The sequence below is a fragment of the Lytechinus pictus genome, chromosome 3 (genome assembly GCF_037042905.1).
Source record: "Lytechinus pictus isolate F3 Inbred chromosome 3, Lp3.0, whole genome shotgun sequence".
NCBI lineage: Eukaryota > Metazoa > Echinodermata > Echinoidea > Temnopleuroida > Toxopneustidae > Lytechinus > Lytechinus pictus.
In genome coordinates, this window is record NC_087247.1 from 81,184,559 (window position 1) to 81,197,520 (window position 12,962).

General features: G+C 39.1%; 1 protein-coding gene across 4 annotated transcripts in view; it reads left to right on the forward strand.

The window, feature by feature from the left end:
* LOC129257999 (DNA mismatch repair protein Msh3-like) overlaps positions 1-12,962 on the forward strand; it is a 93,083-nt gene that overhangs the window by 53,447 nt on the left and 26,674 nt on the right. For all 4 annotated transcript variants that reach the window (XM_064097800.1, XM_064097799.1, XM_064097801.1 and 1 more), the window contains exons 8-11: positions 513-618; positions 1,806-1,890; positions 5,188-5,297; positions 11,645-11,777. In XM_064097800.1, the coding sequence (XP_063953870.1) occupies positions 513-618; positions 1,806-1,890; positions 5,188-5,297; positions 11,645-11,777 (434 nt within the window). The remainder of the gene's footprint in view (positions 1-512; positions 619-1,805; positions 1,891-5,187; positions 5,298-11,644; positions 11,778-12,962) is intronic.

Here is a 12,962-nt window from a genome sequence, read left to right on the forward strand (position 1 = left end):
TATTGTTCAATTGCCATCAGTTCTGTGAAAACTTATGGATCTAGTTCATGAAACAAGGACATAAGGGTAATGTCAAGTATCATTTATTGTTTCCATTAGTCGTAGGTCATATGATCAAGATCAAATGTCATTTAGAGTCAATGAATATAGTGTCTTATTATTACAAGATTGGAGTTTTTTCTGTTGTTAATTATTCAATATTTGTTTTCAAAGTCAGCACTGCTGCTGTAATGAATCGCGTAATGCAGGCGAGACTGCCAGAGGTGTTTGTTTAGATATTATTTTTAGCCAGGAATACCACTTTAAAACTTCTTTGTAAATAAGGTTCATCTGACTGGTGATTTCATAAAGATATGTAATCATTTGTACATTAATGAGTTATTTTGCCCCATCTGTCCACTTTTTCCAACTGTTTCGTAGATAGTAGTATGATGTTACTTGGGAAAGAATATTTAGAAAATAATTGAAAATTGAAGTTATTTGTAAATTTGTTTCTTTGATTTTATTTGCAGTACTTCAGACTGTACTGAGTTTACCAAAGCCTGTGATCTGTTGTATAGCTGCTTTAGTGAAATACTTAGCGGAATTCAGTCTTCATAGGATTCTGCAAGTAGCAAGGTATATGTTAACCTCTTTGATTATCACAATGGTCTGCTTTGACAAAGCTCATTCACATCATGTGTGTAGATACATATTGAGAGAGAGTAAGAGATGTGTTTTATGATAATACATGTAATATAGGATATTTGTGTAGTCAGGTTTTGTACGGTTCATAGAAAGCCATTAAGGCCTCTCTTTGAGAAGTCATGGAATGTCAAAATTGTTGGCAATTCCACTTATAATCTTATTATAGGCCCTACAAGTGAAAATATGGAGATATTTCAACCAAGTTTTCCTTATCAACACACACAAAAATCAACATAGAGTAGCAACCTACTTCATTATGAAGGAGAAGTTCACCCAGGCAAGAAGTTTATGTAAAAAAAATGGCAGAAAATATATTGCCAAAGGTTTGAGAGAAATCTATCAAAGAATTAAAAAAATGATTGGAATTTTAATTATTAGATTTGTGACGTCATACATGTAAAAAAGTTCGAGCGGTAGTCATGAATTTTCTGAAGAAAGAATAGAGATTTGAGAAGCAGACTACAATGTATTATCCACTTCAGATAGGAGACCAATGGTGATCATGGCCAATCTACATGTACTATATAATATACATGTACTGTAACAGATATTGCCTGGTCTATCTTTTTAATAAATAACATTTCAACTCTCCTTCAAAGCTATTTTTTTCCCTCGGGATAGGGCGAAATATAATCCTTTTGGAAAAATATAACTCCATCTGGGAAATGAAATGTTATTTTCAAACTCTACATGTAGGTAGGCAGTACAGTATCTGTATAATAATTTCCATGGAATCATTGATTTATCTTATGTACATTGCCAATTCTCTCGCACTGTTGCACTGCCAATACTGGATATACCCCCATCTACAGCAAGTCAGCACTAGTCTGAAGGAGCAGGTCTACTGAGACCAGTAGGCAACAGCTAACAAAGTAAAATTGAATGTGAAAGTATGAAAATCTGTTAAGTAGGACATAACCAATGAGATGAATCTCTTAACAGAATCCTTGATTTTGATTGGCTGTTAATCATTGTTACCATGGTACATGTATTTACATTGGATAGCAAAGTTCCTTAGGGCAACAAGTCATGTTTTGTTCATTGTCAGCATACCTCAATGACATATTAATGAATCAATGTTCATTAATTGAAACATCTTTTTTTTAAATTTCATTCAGTAATATGAGAGCCTTCACCACTTCACATGATGCACTGAGATTAGATGCGTGTGCTTTGAGGAACCTAGAAATATTCAATAATCATGTAAGCTTTCATCGTCTCATACTCTGCTGCCGTGTACATGTAGTGTATAACAACCTAAAGAAATATAACAAGCTTAACACTGACAATTTCATCAAATTTGGATGTACATGTAAAATAAGAAAGTGCTGATATTTTAAAATTTTGTTTAATTTCACTATTAACCCTTTGGGTGCGGGCCCGCGAATTCCGGACAGTTCTCCCTGCGGCGGAGCCGTTTTTGGTACATTGCTGGTATTTGGATCTGTGGCGGTGTTTTCCGATCAATTGCCTGCTGAGCCAAACTGATGTGCTTTCAGGATTTTTAGTAAATGTAAAGATGAAAGATCAGACATTTTTCTTTCTAGAAATAAAGGTTTTACTCTTCAAATCAACAGAATAGTTAAGAAATTTATGAGGAAAAAGTTGTGTTAATGTTATTTTGTCAAATCTTCCAGTGCCGTTTCTCCTCAGATTAGGGCCAATCTTTTGTGCGCATCACTAATGCGCAGTTTGATAGAGGAAGTTTTTCGTATGTGTATCGGCTCTTGAAAAATCTTTTACTTCCAGAATTCAGTCTATTATACCTCATTTTGTCTACTTCTATCATAGGGTCCATGCTTCTATTATTCATCATTTTGGTTTTATCGAAAATGGTGTTCGGAAGTGAATTTCAGACTAGATCCAATTTAATATTGACACTGTTAACTCAACAACTGAGATCATTGTCCAGTTAATTCATTTACTAGAACTTGAAGTTGAAGACATTACCAAAATATGGAAAGTAGTGGACGATGTGATGACCAACAAAGAACTTGAACATGACAAGAAATGCATGCATAGCACATAATTGTACATTCACTGAGCATATAGAGCGCCTTGAGCTTGACAATAGTCAAACCGAAAATAGCCCGACACAGTGAATAATGATTCAAATCACAATTGCGTTTATACGACCTTGTTCGTTTGTGATTCTACAGAAACATCTTTCCAAACACCAATTTTTCCATGTTTCATGTTTGTGATTTGAAAGACGTTTATTTTCACTTTTGACTAAACGCAATCGTGATTCTGCAGAATCATGATTTGAATCATGATTCAGATCATGATTCTAGGTTAAAAAAGTGGCGCATAAACGCACATTACATATATGTAATACATGTACATGTGTACAGTACATGTACATGTATTATAAACAAACTGTTATGGAGCTTCCTGGCTGACAGAAATCTAGGAAAAATAAATTTGTATTCTATTTGTTTTGGGACATTGGCATATCCAAAAACATGGAAGTTTGAGCGATGCAAATGACCCACAATTGGCGAAATTAGAATAAGTATAAAAAAAATAGTTCAGGACTCTTGCATGTTTATAACACCTCTCTCTCTTCCTCTCTCTCCCTGCCAGTGCTGTAAGGCAATGAAGGGGTGGATTACATCTGGGTAGTGTGTATTTGTTTACTTAAGGATTACAATCCCTGATATTGGGATTGGGGGGGGGGGGGGGGGGGGAGTGGTGAGAATAATTAGGAACTCGAAATTGGGGTTTTATATTTTAAAACAAGAATTTTCTTCATGCGTCACATAATTTGTCCTCCCCATCTGACTCCAACAAAAATATTGGGTATAGTTGAAATGATATCCTATTTTCGCACTTTTTTTCCACGTAGCTGTATACTTTTTGTCTCGCCCACCGGAGGTGAAGGCGAGACTTAGGGATCCAAATGTCGTCCGTCGTCCGTCCGTCACAAACCCAATGACACATAACTCCACAACCGTAAGGTCGATTTTCAACCAAACTTGGATGGTAGATGGACTTGGGGGACCTGCATGTTATGCTGCAGTCAGAGGTCACATGGTAAGGTCAAAGGTCATTTTCAGGTCAACGTTAAAGTTTACATGCAAGACTCTCTTAGGACACCTAACTCCGCAACCGTAAATCGCTTTTCAACCAAACTTGGATGGTAGATGGACTTGGGGGAGCTGCATGTTATGCTGCAGTCGGAGGTCACATGGCAAGGTCAAAGGTCATTTTCAGGTCAACGTTAAAGTTTACATGCAAGACTCTCTTATGACACCTAACTCCGCAACCGTAAGTCGCTTTTCAACCAAACTTGGATGGTAGATGGACTTGGGGGACCTGCATGTTATGCTGCAGTCGGAGGTCACATGGTAAGGTCAAAGGTCATTTTCAGGTCAACGTTAAAGTTTACATGCAAGACTCTCTTATGACGTCTAACTCCCCAACCGTAAGTCACTTTTCAACCAAACTTGGATGGTAGATAGACTTGGGGGACATGCATGTTATGCTGCAGTCGGAGGTTACATGGTAAGGTCAAAGGTCATTTTCAGGTCAACGTTAAAGTTTACATGCAAGACTCTCTTATGACGTCTAACTTCCCAACCGTAAGTCACTATTCAACCAAACTTGGATGGTAGATAGACTTGGGGGACATGCATGTTATGCTGCAGTCGGAGGTCACATGGCAAGGTCAAAGGTCATTTTCAGGTCAACGTTAAAGTTTACATGCAAGACTCTCTTATGACACCTAACTCCGCAACCGTAAGTCGCTTTTCAACCAAACTTGGATGGTAGATGGACTTGGGGGACCTGCATGTTATGCTGCAGTCGGAGGTCACATGGTAAGGTCAAAGGTCATTTTCAGGTCAACGTTAAAGTTTACATGCAAGACTCTCTTATGACGTCTAACTCCCCAACCGTAAGTCACTTTTCAACCAAACTTGGATGGTAGATAGACTTGGGGGACATGCATGTTATGCTGCAGTCGGAGGTTACATGGTTAGGTCAAAGGTCATTTTCAGGTCAACATTAAAGTTTACGTGCAACGGTGCAAGGCTCTTATGACAAGTGTTATTCCATTCCAGTCATTTCACAATGAAGTTTCGATATAATTCTCTTGCGTGCCCTCGCAAATCACGATATTTCTGGTCATTTTCATAAGTGGGCGAGACACAAAATTGCTTTTGCCTTGTTTCATTCTGTTATCAAAAAAATTATAAAGGAAAGAGTGGCAGAGGTTTTAGTGCATAACAATTATGAAAAAGCTGATAAACTTTGAATTAAATCAAACGAATCTCGGCTTTTGTAGAAGCCCGTCGTAGCTAAATGAACGACTCGCTGGGCTTCTGTTTGCACCCAAAGGGTTAAAACAGTCATACACATGTGTATGAGGGAATCAATCATGTAACCAACTTTCATTTTTTATTATGTGAAATATAATGTGAAATAAGGTGTTATTCATCCCTTATCCTGTTTTTGTGAAACTGCCCCCAGACTAATGATTATTTTATTTTATTTTAGGTTGATGGCAGTGAAAAGGGTTCTCTACTCTGGGTGCTAAACCACACCAAGACGCAGTATGGAAAAAGACAATTCATTCAGTGGTTATCTCAACCTCTTACAGATATACAGTAAGTCATTATCCTACATAGATACATGAGACACTTCCTCATTATCCTGGATGCTAAAAATTACATAATAGTATGGAATATGATTAGAATAAAAAAAAATTTACTTCAGATGTTAAACCATTCCAAATACAGTATGTGGTGCAGTTCCTAAATAAAAGCTGTTTGAGATCATCATTATGCACTCTACATTGACAACACAATGAAAACTACAAACAAATCATTGTTAGAAATTTAAATTGGCAACTTTTCAGTAAATTCATTTAATTATGCTTGATATAGACTTATTTTTCAAAGCATTAAAATGAATAATATATTGATTGATGGCATTTTGAGGAGCAAAAGAGGATAAATTTGACCTTATGAAAGTAGGATTTAAGGGACAACAATATAAGTTAAAAATCAAGTCCACCCCAGAAAAATGTTGATTTGAATATGTAGAGAAAAATCAAACTAGCATAACGCTGAAACTGAAAATTTCATCAAAATTGAATGTACATGTAAAATAAGAAAGTTATGATATTTTAAAGTTTCACTTATTTTTCACGAAACAGTGATATGCACAAATCAGTGACATGCAAATGAGACAGTCAATGATGTTCCTCACTCACTTTTTCTTTAGTTTTTAATTGTTTTGATTATACAATATTTATTTTTACAGATTTGACAATAAGGACCAACTTGGCTGAACCATATACATGTAGTATTAAACAATTGTATTTTTTTTCTTTTTGTCTCCTTCTTTTTCTCGTTTTTTATTATTATTTTTTTTTCACATATTGATATTAAAACAAGTTGACAATTACTTATATTTAATTATTAGGGAAACTATAAATTACAAGCTCTGCTTTTTAAATAGTTTGCCCTTCATATTCTCATCTTATTGATATATCTGTCTCCAATCCAAACGTTCAATTGTATAACATTTGTCTGATTTATTATGAATTATGGTGATGTATTGTATTATGTTATTATCAATGATTTACTGTCTTTCGATGGACGTTACATTGTACAATGTATTTGATATTTTATGAGATATGAAAATAAACCAAACTGAAACTGAACTGAAATGCTAATTCCACATGTTCATGGAGGAATTAATCGTTTTCACTTGACAATGAGGAAAAAATTAAAATATTTTATACACTACTCAAAAAAAGTTAAGGACCACTTTTTAATGTGTGTATACAATTTTCAAACCGGATGTTGTATTTCTAGAAATACCCGAATATGGCTGTCTTGAATCTCCTCAAACACCCTGTAACAATTTCACACATGGGTGGTTTCAGTTGTTGCATGATGTCTCTCGCATTATTGCATATCCTGAAAAGTGGGCCCATTGTGAAGTGGTACAAATGTGGATTCAAATGCATTTTCTGTCTTTAGTCTCTACAATCAACAAATTGCTGACAACAGCAATGCCAAGATACAGCTGTCCAGGATGCCATCAAACACAATGAAATCAATTTCACACATGCAGTTCTTTCATGTCTCTTGCATCATTGCAATGTGCCCGTACAAAAGTGGCTTCCAAAGCATTTTCTGTCTTTAGTCTCTACAATCAACAACTTGCTGACAATAGCAATGCCAAGATACAGCTGTCCAGAATGCCATCAAACACAATGACATCAATTTCACACATGCAGTTCTTTCATGATGTCTCTGGCATCATTGCAGTGGGCCATAAGACAAGTGTCTTCCAAAGCATTTTCCGTCTTTAGTCTGTACAATCAACAACTTGCCTACAACAGCAATGCCAAGACACCACCTAAGTGAAACAGATGTAGCCAGAGCCCTAGGGATGCTGGAAGCTGGCCTCAGTCAGCGAAGAGTAGCCAGAATGATGGGCGTGTCACACAGTGTCATTAGCAGAGCAAATCAAAGACACCGAGAGACAGGGCTATACTCCGAGAGACCCCGCAGTGGCCGACCAGTTTCGACAACCCCTAGAGATGATCGCTACTTGACGAATCTCAGCCTCCGCAACCGCTTTCACAGTGCACGCCGCCTCAACAATGACTTCGCTGCAGCAACTGGAGTGATTGTTTCCACTCAAACAATCCGTAACCGACTTCACAGAGCCAATATGCATGCCAGACGGCCAGCTCAGTGTGTCCCACTCACCCCTGCTCACAGAAGAATTCGTCTCAACTGGGCCCGGGAGCATGTCAGATGGACCAGACAGCAATGGCGTAGAGTTCTGTTCACAGATGAGAGCAGATTTTCCCTTGACCACAATGATGGACGTTCGAGAGTCTGGAGGCGACCAGGAGAGAGATTTGCAGACCCCTGTATTGCAGAACATGACCGTTATGGGGGAGGCAGCGTCATGGTGTGGGGAGGCATCACCTACGCCAACCGTACTCGTCTCTACGTGGTCCCAGGGGGAGCAATGACAGGAGTGAGGTACAGGGATGAGGTCCTTGAACCTATAGTGGTGCCATTTGCAGAAAATGTGGGACAAAACATCATTTTCATGGATGACAATGCCCGTGCCCACCGAGCTAGGGTGGTGACCGAGTTCCTTGAGGGCCAGGGGATTGAGCGTATGGAGTGGCCAGCGAGGTCCCCGGACTTAAACCCGATAGAGCACGTCTGGGACATGATGGGGAGGAGTCTCGAGCAGCTCGAAGCCCATCCACTTGGACTGCAGCAGCTGGGTGTGGCTCTGGAGGCTGCATGGGATGCACTGGACGTCAGAGACATCAATCGCCTCATCAGCTCCATGAGACAGCGCTGTGAAGCCGTTATTGCTGCAGGAGGTGGTCACACTCGTTACTGAACTGCCTGAAAGACACTCAGACATTCGTTTTTACCACTTCATGTCGGTAGCTGATACCCCTCGGGGCCCACTTTTCAGGATGTGCAGTGATGCGAGAGACATTGTGCAACAACTGAAACCACCCATGCGTGAAATTGATTACAGCGTGTTTAAGGACATTTAGGACAGTTGTACTGAGGTATTTCCAGAAATAAAACACCTTGTATAAAATCTTTATGTACGTTTTAAAAAGTGGTCCTTAACTTTTTTTGAGTAGTGTATATACAGTACATGTATGTCTCACAATGAAATACAAAAGAAATAGTGAGTGGATTACGTCATCAGTCTTCTCATTTGCATACTGACCAGGATGTGCATATAAGTGTTTTGTGAATTTAAAGTTGAATTAAGAAGACGATTCCAAATATTGAGATATTTACATTAATAGCAACCTTACAACCCCCCAAACACTAAGAGGTGATTCGACCCCCCATTTTCTTTTTTCAAAATAGTGAATTTGAACGATTTATCCCTATCCATTTTCCCTGAGTTCGCTCCTGCAATGCCTACCGAGACGGGTGTTCTTTGAGTGTGACGTCACCGGGGGGTATTCGGTCTCGGTGTAGTAAACAAGGCAGTGCCGCTTTGTGTACTATGCACGTACGCCTTCATATGGAATAACTGCAGTTGAAGTTGTATCTGCGAGCCATAGAACTTGCAAAGAGGAAATGATTAAAATATTTGTGGCCGTACTATTATTCCAAATATGTAAATTCCCTCAGAATGATACCATAGACCCTAAAGGAATAATTTCAAGGTGAATAATATGAAATTTGATCGAGATCTTCTCACCAGTCGATAACGTAGCAGACGTGTTATTATGACATATTTATCCGCGTGTGACGCGGCTCTTGCAAAAAAACACAGTTGGTTGCGGAATTGCTTTGTGCCGACCGGCCGCCCGCTCCGGCGCAGCTAGCTGTCGAGCTACCGTACCGCATACCTTTCTTGTTGTCTTCAACCATAGATATGTATACTAATTACTATAATATCCCTCTGTCTTCAACTCACTTGCGAATTGCGTTTGTATGTGTGACGGTGACCCCTAGCGTAATTAAATATAGAAAACAACTCAGAAGGCCGAGAAAGAATAATACGTTTGGTTCAAGATTGTTCTGTGGAATGAGCTATGAGTGGAAATGATCCAGAGGATATAAAAGTGGAGTCAAAGACAAAAGAAAAGAAGAAAAAACGCCAGGGGATCGCTGCACGGCCATGAACTAAGTCGACGTACCAGACCATAACAGTACACTCAATGCCTGGGTGTTGTGTCTACTAGTATTATGCGTTCAGCGCGCGCTGAGCGAGAGCTGAGCTAGCCGCCGGAATTACTTTCCAGCTATTCACTTGATTGAACATCGTGATAAAATAAATGAGAAATAGTGAAAATATCATTCAATAACTCACTGTTTGCTATCTTACATCATGATTGAAGAGTTCATGATGGTTATTCATACTGTTTTTTATACAGGGAAAGTAAAGATTTGTACATATCAGTCCTATTTGTTTGATTTGAGTTGCTTTGAAAAAAAATTGTAAAATATCTTTCTCTCTCTGCATAGCATTTCTGTATGACATTCAGGCACCTCTTATACTAAATTCCCCCCGGTGACGTCACACTCCGAGTGGCTTTTCTGTACACTCGTCTCTCGGGCTCTGACAGGTGGCTAATTTCATAGACTTTCAAAGCAAAATATCGAGAAGGCAGAGGATTTTTGTGACATGCTATCTGTTTGAACAACTTATATATACTATATATTGTGTGTAGAACCTATATTTATGGAAACTCACCCCCTTCTTAATTCAACTTTAAGCAAAACTTTAAAATGCCATAACTTTCTTATTTTACATCTGATTTTGATGAAATTTTCAGTGTTATGCTTGTTGGATTTTTCTCTTTTTATTCAAATCAACTTTTTGTTGAGGTGGACTTGTCCTTTAAACTTTCATTGATGCTTGTCCTTGAAAAGAGGGTTTTAGGTACTAACTTATGAACTTCTGAGTTGGTTTAAAGCAACACAGAGCATCATTTGTGGTCAGTAAATAATGATTATTTTTCATAATCAACAATATTTCAGACGTAATGTGTTTCTGCGACACATCACCAAAATCATGATCAGACCATTTTCAAGAATTCAATATTTTTTTCAATATCGCATAATGTTGATGATATCAAAATATTTCCCGGCAGTAGGGGAGCACTGTCGGATAAAAAAATCTGCTATCATTGTGGACCCTGCTCAATAAATACAAGTATGAATTTACAGTCATAATAATAACATAATAATGCAAATATAAACATAATTATGGATACAGTTACATAAAATATCAGCAGACAAGGTTTACAATTATCAGTTGAACAGTTATAGTCATCTCTTTCATATATAAGAGACTTGCCATTTTTTTTTTGGTCTCATCTGCATACTGTAGCAGTGTGAGACTATAGGCGCCGCTTTTCCGACGGCGGCGTCAACACCAAATCTTAACCGAAGGTTAAGTTTTTGAAATGACAGCATAACTTAGAAAGTTTTTGACCTAGTTCATGAAACTTGGCCATAAGATTAATCAAGTATTACTGAACATCCTACCTGAGTTTCATGTCACATGACCAAGTTCAAAGGTCATTTAGGGTCAATGAACTTAGACCATGTTGGGGGAATCAACATCAAAATCTTAACCTAAGGTTAAGTTTTTGAAATGTCATCATAACTTAAAAAATATATGGACCTAGTTCGTGAAACTTGGACATAAGGTTAATCAAGTATCACTGAATATCCTGCATGAGTTTCACGTCACATGACCAAGGTCAAAGGTCATTTAGGGTCAATGAACTTTGGCCGAATTGGGGGTATTTGTTGAATTACCATCATAACTTTTAAAGTTTATGGATCTGATTCATGAAACTTGGACATAAGAGTAATCAAGTATCACTAAACATCCTGTGCGCATTTCAGGTCACATGACCAAGGTCAAAGGTCATTTAGGGTCAATGAACTTTGGCCAAATTGGGGGTACTTGTTGAATTACTGTACCATCATAACTTTGAAAGTATATTGGTCTAGTTCATTAAACTTGGACATAAGAGTAATCAAGTATCACTAAACATCCTGTGCGCATTTCAGGTCACATGACCAAGGTCAAAGGTCAATGAACTTTGGCCGAATGGGGGTATCTGTTGAATTACCATCATAACTTTGAAAGTTTATGGATCCGATTCATGAAACTTGGACATAAGAGTAATCAAGTAGCACTGAACATCCTGTGCGAGTTTCAGGTCACATGATCAAGGTCAAAGGTCATGTAAGGTCAATGAACTTTGGCCATGTTGGGGGTATTTGTTGAATTACCATCATATCTCTGTAAGTGTATTGGTCTAGTTCATAAAACGTGGACATAAGAGTAACCAAGTATCACTGAACATCTTGTGCGAGTTATAGTAGTTTTCAAAGTCAGCACTGCTGCTATATTGAAATGCGTAATGCAGGTGAGACCGCCAGAGGCATTCCACTTGTTTCATTTATGTTCCCAGGGGGATTGAATGCAGACTTGATGCTGTAAGTGAACTACTAGAATCTGATTATCCATCACTAAACAAACTATATCAAGTTCTATCAAGATCTCCAGATGTAGAAAGAGGTTTATCTTCCATCTTTCACAAAAAGGTTTGTTTGCCATACAGTATTTTTTTCTTTTTACAAATAATAGATTATGATATTTCCAGGGTAGAATTAATTTTATTTTACTAGTGATTTACTTCAATAACTAGGATACATCTACTTGATTATTCTAGTTTATGCTAATCAACTCGCACACCAAAACAATAGAACCCAAGCGTAGACTCGCTGCGGTTAAGGATCCTAGCCCCATGGACCTGCATGTTGTTTGTGGCTTGGGGGCATGCCACTTCACACTTCTCTCCCGCTTGCTTCGGTGGCCACGAATGCCTCGCTATCGGGCTGGGACGGTCACTGTGCCGGGGAAATGGGGTCGGGGTCTGATCCCAGCCGCACACACTGCCACATACATGTATAAATGTGCTGGAGATGCAAGCTGTGCACATAACTCTCCCTGATACTTCCTGCACAAGCTAGTTGGCTGGACTGTGTTAATCCGCACAGACAACAAGTCTGTTGCTGCTTACTCAAACTGGTAGGATGACATCCAGTTGACCTTCCTCGACACGCTTGCCTGCTTCCGAGTGGTCTCTCCACCCAGAGGTTTCTCGGTCGATCCAAGCCCTTTCAGGGCCGCTGGAATGTAGACCGGTTTGCCACAGCTCTCAACCAGAAGCTGCCGGTGTTCTGTTCTCGTCTGCTTCCTCGATGCCTTCTCCCTTTACTGGGGGCATCTGAGATGCTACTGTACACATTCCCTCCATTTGCATTAATACCACTAGGATTACACAAAGTCAAGGTGGACAAGGCATGGGTACTCCTTATAACTCCCATGTGACTCAGCAGACAGTGGTTCCCCCAACTACTCTCTCTACTGGAGAGGGAATCTCTCTCCCTTCCCGTGAGGTCGGACCTGGTGCTTCAACCCCTCTTGGGAATCAAGCATCCACGGCCAGTGGTTCTTCATTTACATGTAACTGCTTGGCCGCTCTCGGGGAGGATGCTGGGGTCTTGGGGTTCTCCGGGCGAGCAGCTCAATTCGTAGCTGAAAGCTGGAGAGACTCGACTCTAGGCTTATACAATTCTTTACTTAGTCTTTTTTTCGGATTGGTGTAGCGATCATTCTGCTGAGCCACCCAAGGCTCCATGTCTCCAATCGCAGATTTCCTTGTTGGGCTTTTCAACAAAGGTACATGTAGATCGTTATTGACCATCAGTGGCTATCGCTCAGCC